General features: G+C 40.5%; 2 protein-coding genes across 5 annotated transcripts; both read right to left on the bottom strand.

Annotated features, from left to right (window-relative positions):
* Positions 1-494: 494 nt before the first annotated feature.
* exex (motor neuron and pancreas homeobox extra-extra) lies at positions 495-11179 on the bottom strand. The gene is made up of 3 exons (XM_034322107.2): positions 9013-11179; positions 2150-2313; positions 495-925 (listed from the first exon to the last, which is right to left on the bottom strand). The coding sequence occupies exons 1-3, from the start codon at positions 10598-10600 to the stop codon at positions 683-685; spliced, it is 1995 nt and encodes a 664-aa protein (XP_034177998.2). The 5' UTR covers positions 10601-11179; the 3' UTR covers positions 495-682.
* A 3820-nt stretch (positions 11180-14999) lies between these two features.
* LOC117603468 (serine proteinase stubble) lies at positions 15000-22524 on the bottom strand. 4 transcript variants are annotated; one of them, XM_076688088.1, is made up of 10 exons: positions 22376-22524; positions 21106-21621; positions 20920-20997; positions 18420-18605; positions 17092-17168; positions 16887-16987; positions 16680-16779; positions 16265-16477; positions 16042-16155; positions 15036-15957 (listed from the first exon to the last, which is right to left on the bottom strand). In XM_076688088.1, the coding sequence occupies exons 2-10, from the start codon at positions 21200-21202 to the stop codon at positions 15802-15804; spliced, it is 1122 nt and encodes a 373-aa protein (XP_076544203.1). In that variant the 5' UTR covers positions 21203-21621; positions 22376-22524; the 3' UTR covers positions 15036-15801. The 4 variants fall into 4 exon arrangements, with proteins under 4 accessions (XP_034178554.2, XP_034178555.2, XP_076544203.1 ...); XM_034322668.2 differs by having other exon boundaries at positions 21938-22524; XM_034322663.2 differs by lacking the exons at positions 20920-20997; positions 21106-21621; positions 22376-22524 and adding exons at positions 17852-18235; positions 19137-20586 and having other exon boundaries at positions 15000-15957.
* Positions 22525-23472: the final 948 nt, after the last annotated feature.

Here is a 23472-nt window from a genome sequence, read left to right on the forward strand (position 1 = left end):
GACTAGGGACTTGGGACTTGGGTTTTGGGACTCGTCGCTTATCACTGGTCACTCGTCAATCGTTACTCGTATACATACAATTTATTTCTCATTCGTTCGGTTTTTCGTTAATCAGGTAATCGCGTTGTCACGGTACAGAATAAAAACACATTTACATACGTATTCGGTAGGTAGGATTCAGTTTGTAAACTAGTTATTTCAGTTTTTAAAATGGTTCAAGAAACAATTGAACCGAAGGGGATTCGATTAATTTCGTGCGGTCGTATACTTACATTCAAGTACATAGAGGTACATGTGTACTTGTCGCTGTTGATCTTACTGTTCCCTCCATTTCCATACAAGTGTTCCATGTAAATTATAAATCGCATTTCTTATGTAATTTACTTACATCGGCATAGGTATATTGTAAGTATGTATGTACATGTACTCTGATTTCGTTTCGTTGACTTTTCATTTTTAAACCCTAAACGACACGCAAATGAATATTTTTTTAATTTCGTACGTTATCCTTTATCCAGTCTGCGCATGGTAATAGTCGTATTAAAACTCCGAAATTTCCGAAAGCGATCGAATGTACCATAGAAAATAGCCACTGGTACAGGAGTACGCGCAATAACAACTTACATTATTGTTAGTTCTTGTTTGGCACACTGCTACGACAGCTAGTACTTTGGTCAGAGTTTTATACCACGTAAGGCCGATAAAGAGGTTCTTGAAGTTCGTTCGTACTTCTTTGTGTTTCTTGCAACGTTCCTTTACCATCGTCCTGCGAACTCGGTGAGTTTGGATTCGGATCGCTTCCAGCTTCCTTCTCCGTGCTTCGTACGTTTCCACCGTCTTCCATCTTGTTGTTTGCCCTTGCCTCTTGTTGCGCTTTTTTACTCCTTTTCCATTTCATCCGTCGATTTTGAAACCAGATCTTTACCTGAATACAAAGATACCTACTTATTATTTTTATCAGTGTCGCGGATACAAATAGTACAATTAGTACTTATTCAAGAAGACAGACAGATCTGACGATAAGTAAGAAGAAAGAAAAAAAAATAGAAAATTTCGAGAAAGTAGAATAGGTATACATATATTTATGTATAATAAAGAAAGAAACAAAGGAAGAGAAACGATACGAAAACGATAAAATGAATTCTAACTGTTAGATAAATAAATGATTTATAGCGTTAGAGTGTTAGGCAATTCTTCGAGTTAGCACGAATGTCAAAACTCGATATTTTCTTCCCCAACTCCGTGAGAAAACGATGTAAATCTTTCAGACAACATATCATGCGCTCGAACCAACCCGCTTCGTTTTCAGCCCTAGTACATTTTCACCCTTCGAGGGAACTGTGCTTTCTTTTCGTCGTAATAGGCACGTGTTAGAATACCAGAATACGAAATCACTAAAATACAGAAAAAAGAGAAGAAGGAGAAGAAAGTTGAGAGTTGAGTTGTAAGAAAAAAGAAAGCTCGAAAATAATTGGCAATCGCTGGCGTGGTATGCCACTACCGAATCTGAAATCTCTGTTATTCGAACGCGAATGTTCAATTAATATTATTACTTACATACATATATGTATGTACATAGATGGGCATTATGTAGGCCGTGAGAGAAAAGGCGATAGTGCACGGTGCACACTACTCGAATATTCGAAAGACAACAGTTTGAAAAAGGATCGGTAAAAAAAATATCGAAACAAATCAGGGACTCAGTCTGCCATAACTCAGACTTTTGTTACTATTTGCCTAGCGCGATCTGTCAGAATACGTAAGCTCAAAGTTATGTTTAAGTTGTTGAACTAGGTACATACTACATGAGAGATTCGTTCGTTCAGATTCGTCTCGACACGAGACGAGACGAGACGCGACGCGACGCGACGCGACGCGACGCGACGCGACAAGAGAGAAGGGTGCTGGATTATTTCACCGATTTCTCTAGAGGCTTTACTCCCTCTTTCTCGGTTCCTAGTTTCTCTTCAACATGTGTGACCACGTAATCTCGCAGCAAGAAATTTCTTCCTTTTGGAAAACGAGATTTTACCACTCTGTAATACCTACATTATTTGTACGTGCATCTATCTTTACAATTGTAACCCTTTCGCAAATAAAGACGCAAAGAAGATAAAATCGAAAATATTATACTAAAGAAAACTCTTACCTGGGTCTCCGTAAGCATTAACGAGGTGGCCACTTCGAATCTCTTTGGTCTGCTAAGATACTTGTTCTGTCTAAATTGTTTTTCTAATTCAAGAAGTTGTTGCGACGTAAAGGCGGTTCTTGGCCTTCTAGTTTTTCCAAGGAGAGCGTGTTGAGCCGCGCATCCTATACAGGCAAATGTATCAAAACACATATCATTAGTATGTAGCTATTGCAAAGGAATTAACAAGTATCGAGTTCCTAATTATGTACTCACGAAAAGAAACGAATAAAAATTCTTTGCTCGGAGAATGAAGAAAATGAAGAAAATTAAGGAATGAAGAAGGGAGAAGGGAGATACGCGATCGTTACCGTTACACGCCATCGATAATCTCATTGCCTCGTATTAATACCAATCGGGGAACGGATACTAATAAAAATCATCGAATGCTAATGCAATTATCGCAAGTATAAACCCCTATGGGTTGCGATGGTATGATTTGGGGTTGGAAACAGGGACGGAAAAGTAGGGTGACCGCCCCAACGATTAGCCCTATGAACGACTTTTGGCCAGGCTCGAATCTCTTTCCACTACGACGATTCCACGCGCGTAAATCAAGACACAGTTTAATCTCTTTCCTTCATAAAATCAATAAGGCTACGATACGAGGGAATGCTCGAACCTGCTGAATAAAAATTTCAGAAAATCGCTTACAATGCTTGTGTCTGATTTACAGATAAATCAGCTGCTCTTCTGCTAAAACATGTGCTTCCTTCATCTTTTCATCGACCGGAAGCGAAAATGCTGTATTTCTCATTATCCCTGTTTGCCAGAATTAATGAAGTATTAACATAGCCTACCTGCCATCGCATTGGCACAAACTCTCATCGTTAATATGTATGAAAATAAATACATACAGATATGTAGATATAGTAAATAGATAGATAGATAGATAGATAGATAGATAGCTACAGTAGAAAGGAAGAAAAATTGAAAGCAAAGTAAAGTAAGGTAAAGTTCAGGATGTGGTTCACCATCACGTGAATTTTTTCTATCGCTTGCTTCTAGCTGACGACGATCCACCCCTCGACGCTAACTAGCAAGTGCGTGACCGGCTGTCAATGTTTGTACACATGGCAATGTTTAGTCGCGCGTACACTCAGATTAATCTGAAACGTGCGATACCATTATGTCGCTGTTAATCAGCCGCTTACGGCTCAAACGTTCGCGACACCGAGGGTGTATTTCATTTTTCTATCTACCTTAGGGAGAGCTAAGCCAAGATACACGCTGATGCGTCGCATCTCAAACAATTAGCAAACTATTATAATTATACGTCTAAGCTATTTCCTTTCGTTCGAAAGAACATTATTCTTTTTTTACGAAAGCTTTCGTTTGCGATCTTTAGTATTTATGCAAACAGATAGCTAGCTGACAGTTTTGCTTTGGTTATTTACGTGATACGTAAGTAGGTACATAGATATTAATCGTCCCTTTAAAGGGCGGTTTGCCACCCGCTGTGCACATATGCTCCGTTCGCTCAATTCCCCCTTTTGACCAGAGCCGTTTCCTGACAATTATTAGCTACTTCAATCATTGCTTTCATTTCTTTGTACGATTTAATGCATTTATCAAATTTGATGTATCGTCGCGTGATCAAAATTCCCTTTAAAATTTCATTCTGCAGCGCGGAATAGTGGTGAGACGCGGCATCAGAAGATCGTGAAAAGTTTGACTTTTGACAATCACTCGATAATTCGATTAGTTTTATGTTCTCATTGTAATATCGTCTCGTATAATCTGTAACATTTAAATCGAATGAAAAAAATGGAATAAAAGCGTGAACGATGCTTAAAAGTTACATAAACTATACTAACGAAAAGATGGTAGGGTGAAATGGTGCGAGTTATGACAGATGTCGGTAAACAAGAAGGGCGGCCCACCATCGAGTGGACAATCACCATTTTCCTACTCCTCTGTACAGACTAAACCGGTAGGGTGCCGTTCAGGTTAACGTCGTTTTCACCCCGCTACACTTTTATCATGATAATTTAATTTATTTGGGGTCCTATTAGCCGCTTCACGCCAGGTCACCCTTAAATCATGCTGTTCACCGTGCCGGTAAACACCAGCCATTATCTCTACTTAACGCTACTCTCTTTTCTCTTTTCTCCTTTCTCCTTTCTCCTTTCTCCTTTCTCCTCTCTCCTCTCTCCTCTCTCCTCTCTCCACTTTCCCTATTTGCCCCCTCTCCTTTTCTTTTACCACTCTTCGCTCTTCTATTGTCCTGTTATCTTAATCAGATTCATTGCCGGACTCGTAATGTTCGTAAAATAAAACACGTTCTCGTCTAGAAGAACTGCTCAATTTTGACGGTAGTATCTTTCTTCATTTCCCGACACACTTTGTTGTAAGTAACTACCTATAGGAATCGCATAGGCTCGGTATCCTCGATACCATCCACATTCTTATTCTACTTCTGCTGGTTCTTCTCAACTTCCGTCGATGGGTGGTGACGGTGAGCAATCGTGTGTGCGCGCGCGAGGTCTTTCTCCCTCTCTTTGCCTCGCAGAGCGGTAGAAGCTCCGCCTGCAGCCCCCGAGTTCCCAATACGACCCGCCCCCGAAAACCGAACCCCTCGTACAGGAGGTGAAGGAAGACAGGCGAGGGTAACGTACATCTAGTCGGTACCCACCGTCTCCCAAACGCTTTACGCTCTACTCTATACTCTACACTTGCACAGCCTATACTCTACACTCTACACCATACGCTCCATACTTTCCACTCGCGATCTTGAGACGTCATCGACTCCAGTTTCCTTCGCGTTACAGTCAGAGATCCGTGAAAGTCGGTGGCAAGACTAGATACGGTGTACATAAGTATGTACATTATAGTACTTACTTATATAGGTATAATGCACCGAGGAAGAAAAAGTTGGCAAACTTTTCTCAGGGATTATTCTTCCTACTCGAAATGGTTGGATTTAATTTGAAACTCGCCTCGTGAACTCACCACAAATCACGCCATAAACATTCAAAACGTTACCATCTACTTTTATCATCGGACTTTTTCCTTTTATTGTTCTCACAATTATACAAAAATACCATATTCTATTTATCTTCTTTTTCTTTTTTCACGTAAGTAAGTACTTAGAAACGGTATTCTAAGAAAAAACAATTTTCGAGCTTACACATACATGTTTGAAATTTAATTGGTTTTCAATGCCATGCACACACACATTTCTATCGCCTTGTTATGCGCGGTAAGCCGTATACCTATCAATAAAATTGCATTTAGTATTTGATATGACACGTGCAAGTATCCACAAAGTCGTGCCACCACACGATGTGTGCACGCGCTCATGGTTACGACACGATCAGACCAGATCATAGAGATATAGGATTGGTTTGGGCGAACGTGGAACGTTACACATCGGGTAACCAAGATCTGTTTGCTTGCGGCCGGCCAAACTAGCTGACAGCTAATTCAGAAACACCATTACTGGCTATATGCCTATAGATAGGTAGACGGATGCGGCATGGCGCAACGCGATGCGACGCCGCGCCGCGCCGCGCCGCGCCGCGACGTGGTGACGACCACCAACTTTCACGTATTTACCTACCAACAGTCCTGTATACATACGTACCTACTCTTCATATACGCATCTGCCAATTTTCTTCCATACACATAGTTCATATATGTTACTTTTCAAACGCATACTTATCTATCCTTACCGAAATTGTACGTCTTTAAAAGTTTCTCGATAACATTTAACAAATACATATTATACATATGTATAGATACATAGGCACACGATTATAAGTACTTGGTATTGGATTAGAAAAGAAAAAGCTCGGCAAAGAAATAGAATCTATTTACGTTTTTGAATCATTTCAAAGTCGGGTGAAATTAGCTGTTAGAACGGTCTATATAAGTCCGCGGAGTTTCCATGGTAACTGTGAAACGTCTGCGTCGGCGTTATGCTATCTCGTCGAGAGAAGGGCGAAGGGGATGAATAGACGGATGAATGACGCACAATTAACTAATTAAATCATCCACCAACCCTTCGCGTGCTTCATCTCTCGGGTATCATCCCCTTTTGTTGGCAGACCTCCTACCATCTCTTCGACATCTTCCGCCATTGTTTTTACTTCGCATTTTGTAGAACCTAACCGATTCTTGGCGAAAGAGGGAACGTAAAAGCACGGTATATATGTATATGTATATATAACGTTGAAAAATATATTTTAAAGCAATGATAAATCATACGGATAAGATGACGTAGAACGATATGTTATAAAAAGCATAAATAGAGAAGGTAAAAAGAAAGGGATGAAAAATTTTACAAAAGTTAGATGGCATAAACCGATATAAGAAGTATTTTCTTTCTTTTGTTTTTCCTCTTTTACCTATCGGTAATTTTGCAAACTAATATTTCGACTTAAATAGACCAGATGCCACTTAATACACGCCGAAATACCAGCGGGCAAAGCTGACAATGAGTATCTACGGCATGGCATGGCGGCGCAAATGAAAGAGACATTACCTGCAAAAAATATTATATTTTGCTTCGACTACACGCATCGATATCACGTAAATATAAAAGAGATGAAACATCGTGTTTCGGTCGATTTCGATTAATCCGAAGGTAAACTGGTATCGGGCATGCGGCTAGACACACGAGAGCGTACGAGGTACAGTTTTCAGTCTATGTACATACACGAGGCAGAGATATTGACATTCGGGGATGTATCGGGGACAGAAGATCGCGAAATACTCGTGGCCACGATACCAGTGCACCCTCCTCTCCCTCCCATTCTCCCGCATCGCACTAGTTAAATTTCAATATTCGACTCAAAATAGATGAAACATGGTGTTGGCGCTCTGGTATAACGCCCGACAAATATTCCACAAATAAAAGCTTGCCTCTCCTACCTTTACCCCGTACCTTTCTATCGTGTCGCAGTACCAACCCGATGAGTCGTGCACTCATCGTTATTTACACATCCATCGAAAGTATACGAGAATGCAATGGTATAAGAGACAGAAGAAGAAAAGAGAAACGCGACGAAGTAGAGAGAGAGAGCGAGAGAGAAAGAGAGAGAAAAGGACCGAACGGGACAGCACTTCCATCCAACGATTTTTTTAACAAGTCGTGTCCGTGTTTCCCGTCGACGCGATAACGGCTGCTTCAGGTGGGGCTAAACGCGATCGTTTTATTTTATTCCGCGAGAGCGCTTTTTTGTACTCGTTGCTCGTTTTACGCTATCGGGTTTTCGCCTTTTTCGTCGACGTTGGATTGCTCGGCAACTACCAATCAGGATCATCTGACAGAAAGTACCCCGCACTCTGCTCCGAGTACCCCATCCCCGCTCTCATTTCTCCACCCCCAACTCCAACCCCTCGACAACCATCTCTCTCTTTCTCTTCTCACTCCTTTCTGCGACCTCCCCTTACCCTTCTCTCTCATATACACCCACACAGTACGTTTACTCGCCGCCATCCCTGTGTTCTCTAGCGATCCTCCTCGCTCCCTTCTCTATCTCTCTCTCTCCTGCATCTTCGTTCCCATTTATTCGAATTCGGTTCATCTCGGCAAACCTGGCTCGCTACGTTCACTGACCAATTTGTTCGATAAAAGCTCTCGACTGATTAGCTAGACAACGCGGCCACGTTTCTTTTTCATTTTTCCTCCTCTAAGCATGAAATTTACCGCAGTAACGGGCACATGGTCCCTTTCATTCTCTATTTTCGGCAATTCTTTAGCTAATTATTTCGGTTTTTCTTTGAAAATTTTATCTCACGTTACAGCTTGTTTTTTAATACAGTCACACTTTCTTCGATTAAAAGTAATTTTATTGTACGTTATTTTCAAGATTTTCTTCATGTAGGTATATGTAATGTTATCGTTTAACAATTAACATGAAAACGTGAATATACGATCAATATCTTATACCTATAGATGTGCTACCTGTGATCTATCTACCTATACGTAGATGTATATAACACGTATACTTATAGGTACCTATAGTAATGCGTAGTCGTGGTAAAGCATTACATTAGGCATGTAAACACAGACTATCTGCCGTGCCGTACGAGCAATCTGTTCACCTACATTAACCACATTGTTCTTGTTTTACGGTAAAATTAAAGAACATGCCCCTTATTTTTAACTAAAATCATCATGTTAGATAGCAATACGTAAAACGCAGTCAGAAGCACAGAAATGATTAACTATACGACCGGTGACGTATCTTGAGTACACATTTTTCAAGATATCGTTCCATTCGAACGCAGTCGAATCGACCTAATCGAATTTTTTGTCAAGGAGAATCATTATCGGCCTAAACCACATTGGTTATCGTACACTCTAGATTACTTCATCCAACTGCTTTTGAATTGCTAACACATTAAATCTTTTATCTGAAACCAAATGGGGTGAGTACTACTATTTATCGAAAAGGTCTGCAAAACGACTGATAGAACACATTCATATACCTACCTGTACATACATATGTCCTATGTATTTTACGTACAATATGTATAGCATGGGAAAAAAAGAGAGAGAAGTAATCGATAAGAAAAAAAGGCGAAAGAAGATTCACTTAATAGTATATGTAGCTACTCAACTTCCGAGCGACGATAAAGAAATTGGGTATTTAAAATCCATCGATTTGAAGCGACGACACGTTGGTGAAGGAACTTTTGCAATAGGTATCATTTCAAAAAGAGGAAATGTATAGGTATTTGTAAATAGATAAACGATTCTATTACATGTAGGTATCAAGTACCTATAGTGAAATGAAGTAACAACTTTGAGTAAGATAATCGGCAAAGGAATGATTAGTTGATCGTATAATATGTAGATGTCGATGAAAACTCACCAGCTAAGTCTGCAGGTAACCTGGGATACAACATTCCAGTTCTGGCTAACCACTCGAGTTGAAGCGGATGAATATGATGCTGTTGAGGATGAGGTCCAGCAGTTTGCGAGTGTCCAACGGGTTGAGTTTCCTTGTGTATAGAATGAAACGCGCTACCACTCGCAGGATGGTAATATAATCCTCCGGGATGAATAAGAGGGCCGGTCGGATGTAAGAGAAGAGTTTGATTTTGACGAGCTACAGCGGTACCACCAGCTAGTGCACCGTAGTGACCGCTTGGTAAATTCGGATTACCGGAAACGCTATTATTGCTAGGTTCCTCCGAGCCCGGGGAAATCGGGGGACTCGAGACGGGGCTACGGCTCGCGTTACTTCCGGAGCTAGCACTTCCGGTTCTCGTTGGATCAACTTCGATCGAAGCATCATCCTCGATGTTTTCTAACCGATCGATTCGAAATCCTCCACTCTCTTCGCTTCCTTTGAATATCGCTTTACCGCGTTGAATCGATAGTGTCGTTGCCTCGACGGATTCTGCACGAGTGTCGGACAAACAAATCTCGCGTATAGATCGGTCGCCGTCCTCGCGGATAACACTTAACTTTGGCGAATTCGAGCCGTGTTGAACAGGCTTGTCAAATATTGGATTCAAAATATTTCCCAAAGAAGACGATGTTCTTTGTTCGTCCGTTCCCAGGATTGCGATTCCAGTACCGTTCCCATTACCGTTTCCATTTCCATTTCCAATTTCGATGCCAATTCCAATTCCGATTCCGGTTGCAATTTCAGCTCCCGTTCCGGACCCAGTAACAGTCACACTTCCAGTTCCAGTAGCAACTTCGGTTCCAGTACCGATTCCTCTTCCCGTTCCCGTTTCCGTTCCACTCGCAACTCCGTGAGTACAAGAGGTCTCTTGTTCACGAGTACGGAGCAAACAATTAGCTAAACAAGGGTTGCTTCCGTCCACGATAGAATTTCGAGTTTCAAACAATAATCTTTGACTACGTTCCGATCGATCGTAATCGTGGTTCTCCTGCTTGCCGGTAGCGCGACCGAGAAGCGCGTCGATACAGAAAGACGTTTTTCCAAGAGAATTATGACGTTTGTCAGTCGTATGAATGGTATACTCGTGCGGGGAAGTTCTATCAGGCGAATGATCCGCATCTCTGTAATGGCTCGCAACCGCAGACACCATTTCTTCGGTGAAACACGTTACGCTTCCATTTTCCGGATCTCGGAGAAAATTCAACGAATCCTGGTCCTGCTTCGAAAAGGAGGATCGTTTCGCATCAAACTCCTCGCGATATCTCGACATTCGCGATTCCTCTTCAACCTCCGACGGAGATCCGTTTTCTAGCAAACGGACCGTTTCGCTTCTATTCCCGATCGCGATGGCGGCGGCAGCAGCGGTGATGTTACTCGACGATTCCACTTGATCCAATCTTGGCGAACAACTACGACCACGAGTCTTTTGCCGAACACCGTACACGTAAACAGTATGTTCACCAGTTGTTCGATGTCGTTGCTGATATTCTTGCTGTCTATGCCGTAAATACGAGTCCTCCGAAATGCTTGACGCGTTATAATGCATACCTGGGCTCGCTAAGTCGAAGATCGATCGTTAGCGCATACCTGCTTACTGGTTACCAGTTTTTCTTACAAGCACCACCAAATTTCAAACGCAACTATCGTAATACCACTTGAAACTTGGACCAGTTCTGTTCACTGACCGTGTCAAATTCAATTGTCTACGAACGAGAGGCAAGATTGATTTAAATATCCGACGGATATTCGATCGATGATCGGATCGACGATGGATCGATGGCCGATCGACTTCCGATCGGTGTACGGAATTCGATCGATCGATCGATCGACCGCACAACCGACCGCGACCGATCGGCCAAATAAACGAAGATCACTCTTCGAAATTGATCGCAACTGTTTGACAGGCGATGCGAATCTTTCACGCAGCCGTATTTTTTTTTAATTTTTCTTCTTCGGTCTCTTCTATGACACCCGAAACACGAAACACGAAACGCGACACGGTAAAGGATAAATACAGAATACAGCAACGTAAAACACCGCAAACCAATTACCAACGACCAACGAAATTTCCACCACGGACGATCAAACACGCTGGTTTCGATTTGGCGGCAATACGAGCGATTAGCTCGACGCCGCGCCGCAAAGTGACGTCGCGAGGAACCGCGTGTCCGTAACGGGAAAACCGCTCCCCTCTGCTGCCGCGTTTCCGCGGTCAGTCGATTCTGCCACGCCTATCGCGGTATACTTCGCGATTCTGCCACGCCTACAGAGCATCCCCTTTGTTCCCCTCTATCCTCGAACCGCCCGTATGTCATCGGTTTCTAGCCTCAACTCCCAGGTCCCGATTCCCGATTCCCGATTCCTGATTCCCGATTCTCGATTCTCGATTCTCCGTTCACCAGCTTTGAGCACACTAAACACCAAGTACTATATCTACCCAAGCACCGAGCTTCGAGCTTCGAGCTTCCAGCATAGAACTCTGAATCCCGCACCTAAGCTTTAAGCATTCAGCCTCAATCCCCGGGCGACGGATTTCCACTATAAAACTATATAGAATTTAGTTTCACGCTGTTCCCGTACACGGTAAAATTCCTTCGGCTCGTTGAATTTATGCACCTCGTCAAGATACTATCTATGTAGAAATACCGATCTAAGGTAAGGAAGAAGACACTATATGCTAGTTGGTAGTTGGTGGTAGCGAGAAGATTTGTAAAACTAAGCTAATAAAAGAGAAAATGAAAACAACAAAAAGAAGCATCAAATAGGTATACATAGAACGGTTCCTGATGCAAACTTACTATGTCAAGTTAATGGGTAGCTCCTATTACGGTATGTAGCTTCTCTAATAGAAAATTTCTATTCATCTAATTACCTAAGTGTCATGATTGGCAAGGATATAATACGTATTATCTTTCTAGCTTTTTTGTTCCCTATTATTTTCCATCTTTAAATCTATCAACACATCATTTTATCGTCGATTAAGTTTGATGAATAATCAACAAGCATACCGAGGAGGACGCGACATGGCGCGTTGCGGCAACGACGATGACATTATTGTTACTTTACGTTTTCTACATTTCTTTACAATCTTCTGAAGAAAACATTAACGATATACTTATATATATATATATATATATATATCACTTTATCAAACAGTTAATAGCCGCGTAATAGGAATCACACCCAGTTTTCGAGTAATCGGCCTGTTATCGGTTGTCAGGCATGATATTTGATGTGGGTCCTACGACGCATTTGCTTATCCAGCTGATAAAGTTTATTCGTTTTTAAACCGTTTACTCTAATATTTAGAATTTTTTTTCTTGCAGGTATTGATTTCTGTACCTTAAAACACTGCAAAGGGGTAAAGGAAGAAGAAAACAAAAATGTACAATGTTTTTGAGAAAGAAACAATTTATTATACTACATATACATATGTATAATGAGTAGATACTTTTGAAACGAGTGATAAAATATCGATAATTGTCTTTACGTATTTTATTTCAGATATTCTTACCGACGCAACGTGAATTTGACTTTGTAACGTAGACATATGATAATGTGTTTGAAGCAACGATGGATCGTTAGTAAAAGAATGATGGATCGTTATAACGATCGCTCTGTTGCTCCTCGTACTTGTTATGTTACCTAGAGTTTCGTGACTCTTGCCTGTCCTTATAGCGCTTCTAAGGTAGCTCATGCGGTACGAGTCGAAAGGCAAACGATACGAGTTCGTTGGCCACTGCTTTTTAACCAAATAATACGAAGGGAAGAATATTTACTCAAGGGTCGAAGCACGTCCAACCTGCGCATAACTAGTCAACATTTTTCACGACTCTCCTAATGCGTCTGATTCTTGTGTGTGCATCTACGGTATGGTGACAAATGCAGATTATTGCTGGTTGGTCAGATTTCAAAAATTTCACTTCTTTTTATCGATCTGTACGATTTTTGATATTACGGGTGTTCAATTATTGTAAATATAAAAAAGGTTTTTCGTACACTCTAAACGATACATACACACATATGTAGCTGTATCGCTATGACCATCTTTACGATGCTGTGCATGCCCTATGTATACGCATACGCATACGCGCATACCCACAGATATACCTACACTTGTGTACGCAGGTAGTACCTTTTTCTCCTCAACTGCCGAGTAAACACCAAAGATTTTCAGCGGTGATTATGCTCCGTCACGACAAGTCTAATTTATTTTTTTTATTCTACTCTCTCCTCTATTCTATTTTACTCTGTTCTATTCTACGTTCTTTCAACATATTTTCAATAATTTCTACTTTCTTCATTACCTTTCTTCTTCCTCGAGCAAAGAAAAAGAAAGAAAGTTTCATCAACGCGACGATTTAATTACTTACCTACACCTACCTGGTACATACGTGTGCGTTTATTTTACACAAAACATCTCTCAATCGTTGCGACCAGTATAAAGTCCAGATAAAGTTACTAGTAAACCTAAATGATATTGATGCTTCTAAGTGGTGAGTGGGCCAACTTTAGCGCTTTTAGCGATAAAAAATTAGGACAAATACCGCGCGTATAAAGTCTTGTTATCCCGTCTCGAAGGTAATTAACGATTTGATGGTTAATTTATCCTCTCTTATCGCAGGGATAAGATTGCTTGATCAACAGCTAGATTAGCTATCACCGGCCATAGATAAATCTTAATTGGTGTCATGTATCGATTTGGCATTGCCTCGTGTATACGCGTGGAAAATGTAAATGCTGTTATTTGTAAATCTGATCGCACATTTCTCTATCCATGTCCCTCTGTTTTGCTTTGTAAAAATCTAACAATAAGTAGGTGATGACAACATTCGTGTCACTCATATTTTTCTACGCCTTTCATTTTTCTTCGCATTCCCTTTCAACTCGCTCGCTCCTCTTACTCTATCATTTCGTCTATAGCCTATTCGACTATTGGACTCCGTTAACGTTCGATCCTCGCCTCGGTGCGATGTCTATTTCCTAATTAGAATCTTCCGGCCCCCATGCGGCCGCATCGCCAACTTCAGCCCTCACCAGCCATTACTTTTAATGGCGTTGTTAATGAAACTAGGTGTCACCAAATTAACTTCTCGTTTCAGTAACGCTCAACCGAAATCGAAAGGGCAAGAAAATTGATCTTGCTACGAGCGTTTGTCTCTAATTCAAGCATTTACGTAGAATTTATGCGCCACTTGAAGAGTCTTTGAAATTTTTTAGACACGACAGCTAAGAAAAAATAATTCGTTCATGAAACTGGAGTAGTAAGTACCTATATATCGTAAGATAAAATAAAGAAAAAGTGAAAAAGGAAAAAGGAAGAAAGAAAAAGGAAAAAGGAGAAAGGGAAAATTGTAAAGAAGGCAACAACGTGGAACAAGTACGTTAGGTTTGAAAACCACTGGCACTGGCTGATTACCGCGGTAACCACCCCCCGAGCGCCAATTAATCTTAACTTTTACGGGGCAAACACTTTTCATTAAGCCCCGGTCCTGCCTCCAACCGGAGTCGAGTTATCCCCTCCACGTTGCAGCCTTAGCCACCCTTGCCTACTTGCCTTTTTTCAGCCCCTACTCTTCTATGGGACGACTGGCTCTTCGCACTCATCCTCTTCCGAGCACGGCGAGGAACGGCAAGGAAAATGGTTCCCCAGACAAGCGTTTAATCTGGCTCTAATTAGCAACTTACCTTCCACCTCCGTCTCAAACGTTTCACCTAGTCCCTCTCTTTGGTTCTCGCAGCTTTCCATCTGTCTCCTTTACTCTCTCTTCTCTTTTTACTCGCTATTTCCCTCTTTTTCTACATACATAGGCGATTGCCAAGCTTTTCCCGAGGTCACGAATGGGGGAGAAGGGATGCCTTCACAGTTACGGAACGTCCACTACCCAGTCACCTACTACCTCTAGTCATTCTACTTCGTTTAAACCATTCATTTAACCGCAGTGCAACTAGCTTGTACACTAGAACTTACTGTAATCATCTTTCATCCCCTTTCCGGATATCTTATCAAACTAATCACACTTGATTCTAGTACTATTCAATGCTTTGATTATATCGTTGTTTGATCGGCAAATGTAATACAATCTAATATAACATGATAAATCTTATATACATACATACTTACAATACGACACGATGCGATTTTATACAGTGTATCGGTTTGTATAAAACCTATGTAATCAAATTTAATCTGACGTTATAGAAATCTCTGTCTGGCAGCTAACACGACGACTACGATACGCGATTTAAAAGAAATTATTCTATTCACTATTCTATTCTATTTACATTGTACAAGCTTATGTTGTAAGTAAGTAAGTACTTACCTATATGTATTTAAATACTTACAGCGCACAATTATTCGTCCAGACTTATCGTTCCCGTTCATACCGACTGGCGGACTTATTCGATTATCTCTTTTCATACTCCATCGTCCTCGTACAGTAAACGAGGGCAATCACGAATTACAAAAACGCAATTCTTACCAATATTTTCAGATATGCGTATGATATGTCAAATGATCGATCAATGATAATTTCGGAAACCATTCTCGGTAACGCAGATCCCTTGAATATTTTATAGAATATGTACTTACTTACTTACTTACTTACTAACTTATGTACATATAAATGTATAATTAATATACATTGTATATAAGAATTTGTTCTCTATGACATCTGTAAACTTTTTTACACCACGTTTTTTTTTTCATATTCTTTCGTATCGTCGTGTCGCATAATACGTAAAAACTTAACTCATTACTTTGTCGATCCAAGGCACGAATTTCTGAATATTGGTGTATACGCCGGGCAAGTGTTCTCGACCACATCCTATACCCCAGGACACAAGACCGATAAGTACGTGCCTTCCTTCGACCGACATGGTTAACGGGCCGCCAGAGTCTCCCTGTAGCAAAACGAATTTCTATATATTTCGGAATTTTATCTTTTTCAACGAATAATGTCGTATAACCCCGATCAATTTATCTACCTGACAAGAATCTCGTCCACCTTCCTTATAGCCAGCGCATAAAAAAACATCGTGTATAGTTTCACGCCTTCCAGCTGCCCTGAACCATCGTTGACATCGTTCGTTAGGAATAACCTGAATGTACCGAAGCGTTTCGTTAATTGAGTATGCTCTAATCTTAAAAACTAAAACAAAAAAGTACAAAACGATGAAAGAAAACGGAAAAAAAGATATTTGCCCATACTTCAACGTCAACTTCTTGAAGAATCGACGGTGCTGAACTTTGCCCGTGTCTAGTTCTTCCCCAGCCAGCAACCGTTGCTGTGCGTCCGGAGAGCTTCAAATTTTTCGCTGGTAAACAAACGGGTACGATATGTTGCTTAAACGCCACTGTTCTCGACAGTTTTACCAGTGCCACATCGTTCCGAAAATCGGTTGGCGAGTATTGTGGATGAACCTGTAATTTTTATTATGAATCTTTTCTCCTAATACCTAATCTATTTTAATTCTTTTCTTAGTTCCCGTTCCCATTCCCGTTTCTATTCCCGTTACTTGACTCTTCTTTTCTTTACTTTCCTTTCCTTTCTACTCTCCTTCTCTTCTCTTTCCTTGTCCATTTTTTAACCCATATGCATACGCGTTTTAACCTTAACGCTTACCTCCTTTCTCTCAACATTAAATTCTTCGTGCAACAATCGTTCGGACGAGTCCCTTACGTCCCATTCGCCAAGACGTACTTTCAGGTTACCATTTGGTGTCCTACACGATAGAAACATTACTTACTATCATTATAAACTTCCCATTACCAACTTCTAATTGTTATTTGTCGAATTTCACCAAAGATTCCGCTATCTCTAGATACTAACGTCGCGACACAATGAGCTGCGGTAACTACCCATCTGTTGTTCAGCAAGGCACCACCACATGACAATTTCTTGGAAAGGAATCCAGATTTGATAATGGCAGCCTAAAAAATGAATAGTAAACAGAAAAGAATTCTAAATATTTCTATATGTAAAGTGCGAAGAAAACAAAGTATGGACAATGTGAAAAAGTCTTTGATTCGCTCACCTGCCATGGATGACTTCCGAAACTGGAACTGTGTCCACCGACGATTCGATTGCTTCTTGTATAAAGTTCACCGCAACCTATAAGACGATATAAAGAAAAAAATCATATAAGCATAGGGTACAGAGAAAATATTACATCTACGGACCAAACGTGTTTAAATAAACACGTTTCGAAACAATTACGAAAAACAAGCATGCTTCTTGTAATCAAAGGAAAAAAAAAGATACTACAACAACAATTTCGATAACCAAATCAGGCGATTATTTGATAAAACAATATCGATCAACTTATAAAACAATCAACTCATTCCTTATCGTTTTTCCTCCTTTTTTTTTTCTTCTCATTTTTCTTCTTATTCTTTAGTCAGCTTTCCATTCTGTCGTTATCCAGAGCGAAGCCAGCGTATAAAAACGTGCAAAATGACAGAACAAAAGAACAGAATGAGAAATAAAGATGGGGAGGGAGGGAGAGAGACAGAGAGAGAGAGAGAGAGAGTGATATTTGAAGCAAATAGAAACATTTATTCCTTCCCTTCCCGTTTTTCCATTGAACACGTGCCACAGGTATGTACCTACAGTGATTCGAAAACATTTATTCGTTCATTAAGTGTGCTCCTCGGTATGACATTGCTCACTTTGTCAGGAATCCACATCAGGAATAACGTTACAAGGCGTGGACGAAATGTCGAAAAAGATTTTCAGGTATCGGTGCAAAAGTTTCAGTGCGACCTGTGCGATCTGTGCGACTTGATGCGGATTACCACGATATTTCGAATAATCCAGAGAGTTTGAAACGTCCTGACTCGGCGTGTACACTCCCGATACATCAGGATAAACGGCATCATATTCGTCCTGCGGATAATCAAGTTGTAATGGATGATGATAGAGCGTAGTAGGACGGCTCGTGTGCGAGGGCCGATCGTAATTCCATGTTTGCGACGATTCGTAAACGGTCGTCATCGTGGTGGTCGATGTCGTCATCATGGTTGACGGTTTGTTCGCAATGTCGCCGAGATGTAGATAGCTCGGTCCATGGCCGTTTTGAGGAACGTTATACATCGGTTTGCTTGGTCTTGCCACGTTCTCGTAGATTTGAACATCATCGTCCACGTACGGATGTTGATTTCCCAAGTTTAGCGAAAGCGCTACGTTTAAATAACTTCCGTTTTATCCTCTCAAATGATATGAATTGTAAAGGCTAACCTTTTACATCTACGCCACGAATCGAAAATTGGAAACTACTTCTAAATTGGATACTAATGATAAGAAAAAGAGCGTTCGATGGAAGAGAAAAGAGAAGAGATAAGAAAAGAGATGAAAAGAACTTACTGGCATTTTGTAGCAATCCAGTAGTTGGTCGTGGTATTTTTTCGGGTATGTCATCATCGTCGACGCAACAACTCCAAATCAATCCTCCTGAACAAAGATCGACCGGACGACCACCGCCGAGAACGCAACTAATACTAAGACCGCAGTCAAACGTTGTCCCTTTGTACGTACATGTTTGTGGTATCACTGAAACGAAAGGATCAATGTAAAATAGTTAACAGTGTAGCCTATCTATGTTACATACTGTCCTGAAAAATCTTCCATAATTCGAAAACAGCTACTTTTACGTTAGTCATGAAGCACGCGACATTTGAACGTCAACAATTAAACCTCACGCTTAATAAAATCTAACGACTTGTGACACTTTTTCCTAATTACGCTTTATTACATCAGCTGGTAGTTTTTGATCGTGTCAAGTGTCACCGATCGACGGTTGTCGGTCGTACGTTGTATGTTGCTCCGTCATGCAGCACCATGTTAACTTACTGCTCTCTTTCGGTCTGTTTGTTGAGATAAACACTTGGTTGCTTTCGTTTCGAATCGCGATTTCATAAGTGAAATCGTGAATTAAACGCACAACGACGAGATCGAGTAGGAAAGTCAAGCAACCAGCTTATAGCTTCAAGCTGTTGAGTTTTATCGTTACTAGCATTAGGTACCTAATTTCGCTATTTGTTTCATTCAAAATTCTAAACAATCTTTTCAAACGAAACATACTTCTACCCAACATATCCATTATGCTGTTTTGAAGATCACTGTTATGACCTCGATGACCCTCGGTGTTATTTCGTTTCTTCCTGAGAGCTTCGACGAGGATGGTACCTTGTTGGTGACTGGTCAATTTCCGTCCTCGTCCTCGTCTTTCCCTGTAATCCGCTACCAACCATTCCTCAAATTTTCCGTTGCGCATTCGTTTCTTCAGCAGATCGAGAAAGTTGTGTAAATTTTCCTTATTGTCGATCCTATCATCCGAATAGTAAATATCGTCATCGTTAACATTTCGTCGTGTTTGTCGAAGGTTGATCGCAATCGGGAACGAACCGTCTCGTTCGTTGTCACCGCTAGCCTCTTCTTCAACCAGCCGTTCCCCTTCTTCGCTTTTCTTTATTCGATTTATATTTGCTGCTTCTCTTCTAATCGCGATGCGTTCGGCCGAGTTTCTTTCGGTAAAATGCACCGATTTATCCTTGTTCACAACGAAACTTGCTCTCTTCCGAAAGGTTCGCCTGTTTCGAAATCTCCCGTCGCTATCATACTTTTCTTCCGACGAATTTTCTCCTTCGGGATCGAAACGAGTCTGCCAGCTATCGAACTCATTCGAAGTAGTTGCACCAGTTGGGAAATTCCCTCGGTTCGCTTCCTTGGCTCTTTTCTCGTTCGATGATTGATTTTTAATCGGTGAATTAGCCGATATTTGTTGTTCCGCTTGCCCACCACCGGCCAGTAACGTCAATTTCTTTGATCTTCCGTTCAGCTGTTCGGCTCTGTGTAGTTTCGAAAACCAACCGTGAAACGAGGATACGGACGGAGAAGAAGTAGGGAACAGCGAACGATCGTACGTTATTGCACCGTAGTTCTCGTAATCGAATGCACAGGTATTCGCAATCAGAAACACGTGTATAATAATAACAGCAACGACGACGTTCATGATCCGAATATCTATGGAATTATTCTCTGCATAAATTGGATAGACGTGAACGAGTGGTCGCAACTCTTACCATAATTATGCGCGTAAATCGTTTTTCTTCCGGTACCAAAATTCTCTACTCTGTCGATCGAGAATCAAAATTTCGTCTTGTTCTCAAAACACCGTGCGTCCATCAGTAACGATCCAAACAACATATTCTGCAAGTTGTCTTTTAACATTGTTTCCTCGATCCTCGATCTATCGATCTATCGATCGATACTAGTAAAATACATGTATTTGTTGTATTAGGTATCGTATTCGGTAATGGTAACGGTTTAACTCGGTTTAATACTTGATACATTCGTAAAAATAGACGATTCTATGCTATTATAGTAGATCACTGATTGATTCTTGCAACAACCTGAAGATTTTCGAAATTGTCTTGCTCGCGTAAAATGCCACGAATCGATGCACTTCCAGCGACTGACGGGATCGTATCGGCATCCAAAGAAGCGTTCGCGGCTTTCACCGACACATCAGCTTTCTCATTGCTATGACATCGCGTCTTTCTTTGCATTGGCTCCCCACCAATCCTCTTCTTCGCTCTTCGCTCTTCTCTCTGCTTTCTTCATCCTCTATCCTCCCCGGCCTGCTCCGCCCCGCCTCCGTTCACGACCCCGACCCCGACCCCGACACCGACACCGACCACGACCCTCATCAACACCACCACCACCTTCCACCAAGGTGTCAATTTTTCAATGCGAACCCAAGCAAGTGTAACTACCTATATCCGCTCAAATTATTCCCGCTTTATCATCACATTACTTATAGATACTTACAATTAGTAGGTACTACATAAAAAATGAAACTTACAGCCAAGTTCGTCGAAAAATCTCATTTGTCCTTCCGAATCGATCGTATTCCCAATTGCAATTTCTCTATCAGCAAAATCTAAAATCGAATCACGTGAAAATATCTCATTAACGCATTGAAATTTTTCATAAAGTAGATACATATAATACACAGAATGTAAATGTTCCTTTCAGTTAACAGACTCACCAAGGTTCTCCAAATACCGATCATTTTTTCTGCCGTTACTTGGACAGTACAGATTAACAAAGAACAGAATGAAAAATAAACGTACAAATGAATTCATTTCTTTTCTTTGCCACTTCGGTGATCAATGCCGATCAACGATAATTCGATCGTTTCAAATCACTTTCAGTTCTAATTAGTTCAATTCTTCTAGCTGTACAATAATGATTGAACGATTTTCAGATAAGTTGCTTTTGCAACTTAAGCTTTTGATACTTATTTGAACAGAGTCGCGGTAAAAAGTTCGACTGCCGATGCATCATCGATAAATCGATCCTTGATTCTTCTTAATGCGTGTAAAAAACAACAATGACTTTTAAGAGAAACATTATTCGGCTCCATTTCTCTTTCTTCAACGTTTATCAAAGTTGATGAGATTTCTTAAACAATTGACTGTTAGTTGACTTCTGTAAAATCGTACATGGTATTGCGGATGATCGTATACGATCGTCTGTTACAACTGCACATTATTCTGTTCTTCTGTAACAAAAACATGCATACAAATGTAAAGAAATGTAATGTTTTATACGTTCATATACATATGTAGTATCCGCGGTGTCGAGAAGAAAAATTTATTTTAAAAACACCAAACGAATTTTATCTGACAATGAGTGAGATTTTGCTTCTGAACTTCCGCTCGTCCGATTCGTTGTACCGTAAGGTACTCGCGAGGCGTAGCGAGAACGTATTCACACGTAGTGCGGTTCGGTAGAAAAGTGGGTCGCGAAACCAGGTCATAGAGACAAGTGGCACGTCTTCGTCGTGTTGCTTCGTAACGCGTTCTTATAGTACTTACTTGGTTCCCTACGTTTCGTCAAGGTGCGCTGGTGTACGCGCTAAACCGTACCATTACACCTTTGGTTATTAGTGAAAGTTAGCCGGTTACTTTCGACTTTGACAACGACGCTCGGCTTGACTCGCTAATGATTTGGCGCACTGATTCTTTTTCATTATAGATACATAATTCTCACTATAGGTACCTATTCTCATAACACTCGTAATCCAATCGTTACTCGTATTTGTCTAAACATAATACGCTTTACTCGCAAATTACGAGTTATTTTCTTCATTTCTTTTTTCACAAGCATAAAATTCAGAATGGCTTATTCGACGAAGATAATTAGACGTATAAATAAAATACGATTACTTGTTTTTCGTTATGAACAAGGAATAATTCTGGCAACCTTTCTACTTCGACACGCACCGATTCGCTTTGAGATCGACATCGCTTCACCTTTCTTGCAATTAAATATCTTGTCCTTTACTCGATCACAATTCGATACCGCGACTTTTTGCAATTTTCCTGCCAATGCGCCAACGATATTAAATGCAATCTCTTTTCATCTATCGATATACATGTAGTACTTAATCAAACGGAATTAAAATCACGCATTCGATTAAAAATCTTATTAAAATCACTTTTCACGTCCTTCCGCTGCCAGTCACCATCTGACACTGCAAAGAATCAAAGGAGATCTCGATGCAAGCTTGACTACTGATGAGGAACGGAAATACAGCATCCAAAGACCACTCGCTCTTTCTCCTCCTCCTCCTCCTCCTCCTCCTCCTCCTCCACCCTAAGACCCTCGCACTGTCTCTCTCTCCTGATAATAATTCTCTTCCTGCCTTTTCTCATTTCCCCTCTTTTACTTTCTCCCCTTTACCGTTTCCTTCTTCCTCCCAGTCAACCGTTCATTCCCTTACTTTGCTTACTATTTAACTTTTCGGTGGTTACCACCAAGCCGGAGAAAGTTCAAATTGCTTCGTCATCAGTGAGAAAACGACAAAAGGAAAAACGGAAGGAGAAACCAACAACGTCTTCTACTGTTAACCTTTACTTTCGACACTTTTATAGACCTTGGAAAATCTTAGAAAGGCATAACATCGGGTCATGATATTTTTACGATGACACTAACGCATTTATACGGAGCTAACCAACCTTTCTGTATTACTATACTGTGTAGTAACGAGAACAATAATGTAGAGAGAAATCTGTTATCCATCTCACTGTGTACATATTTAAAAAAGCACAAATTTACATCAACAAAACAACATGAATGAATAAACCTGTACTGCGAGAAGACATTTTGCGGTTTTTTTAGATGCGAAGATTAGTGTAAATATTGCATATACCTATATTTTACTTGGAAAAAAAAAAAAAAAAAAATAGTCATCATTTATAACCCTTTTTATTTGAATTAATTACAATTTACGTACTTGGCTGGAGTTTAAAATAATATACATAAATATTCAGAAATTTCTTACCTAATAATTTATAATAAAAATAACAAAAATATTTATTAGTCCGTAAGATAGAGTTATCATGCAATG

Source organism: Osmia lignaria, chromosome 4 (assembly GCF_051020975.1).
Source record: "Osmia lignaria lignaria isolate PbOS001 chromosome 4, iyOsmLign1, whole genome shotgun sequence".
NCBI classification, from domain to species: Eukaryota; Metazoa; Arthropoda; class Insecta; order Hymenoptera; family Megachilidae; genus Osmia; species Osmia lignaria.

Coding starts and splice junctions, on each gene's coding strand:
- LOC117603468 (XM_034322663.2), bottom strand. CDS start 20,067: ATGAACGTCGTCGTTGCTGTTATTATTATACACGTGTTTCTGATTGCG. Junction 16,156..16,264: donor TTCAAGAAGTTGACGTTGAA/GTATGGGCAAAT, acceptor CGGTACATTCAG/GTTATTCCTAACGAACGATG. Junction 15,958..16,041: donor GTGGACGAGATTCTTGTCAG/GTAGATAAATTG, acceptor GTTTTGCTACAG/GGAGACTCTGGCGGCCCGTT.
- exex (XM_034322107.2), bottom strand. CDS start 10,600: ATGCATTATAACGCGTCAAGCATTTCGGAGGACTCGTATTTACGGCAT. Junction 2,314..9,012: donor GTTACCTGCAGACTTAGCTG/GTGAGTTTTCAT, acceptor TTGCCTGTATAG/GATGCGCGGCTCAACACGCT. Junction 926..2,149: donor TAATGCTTACGGAGACCCAG/GTAAGAGTTTTC, acceptor CTTTGTATTCAG/GTAAAGATCTGGTTTCAAAA.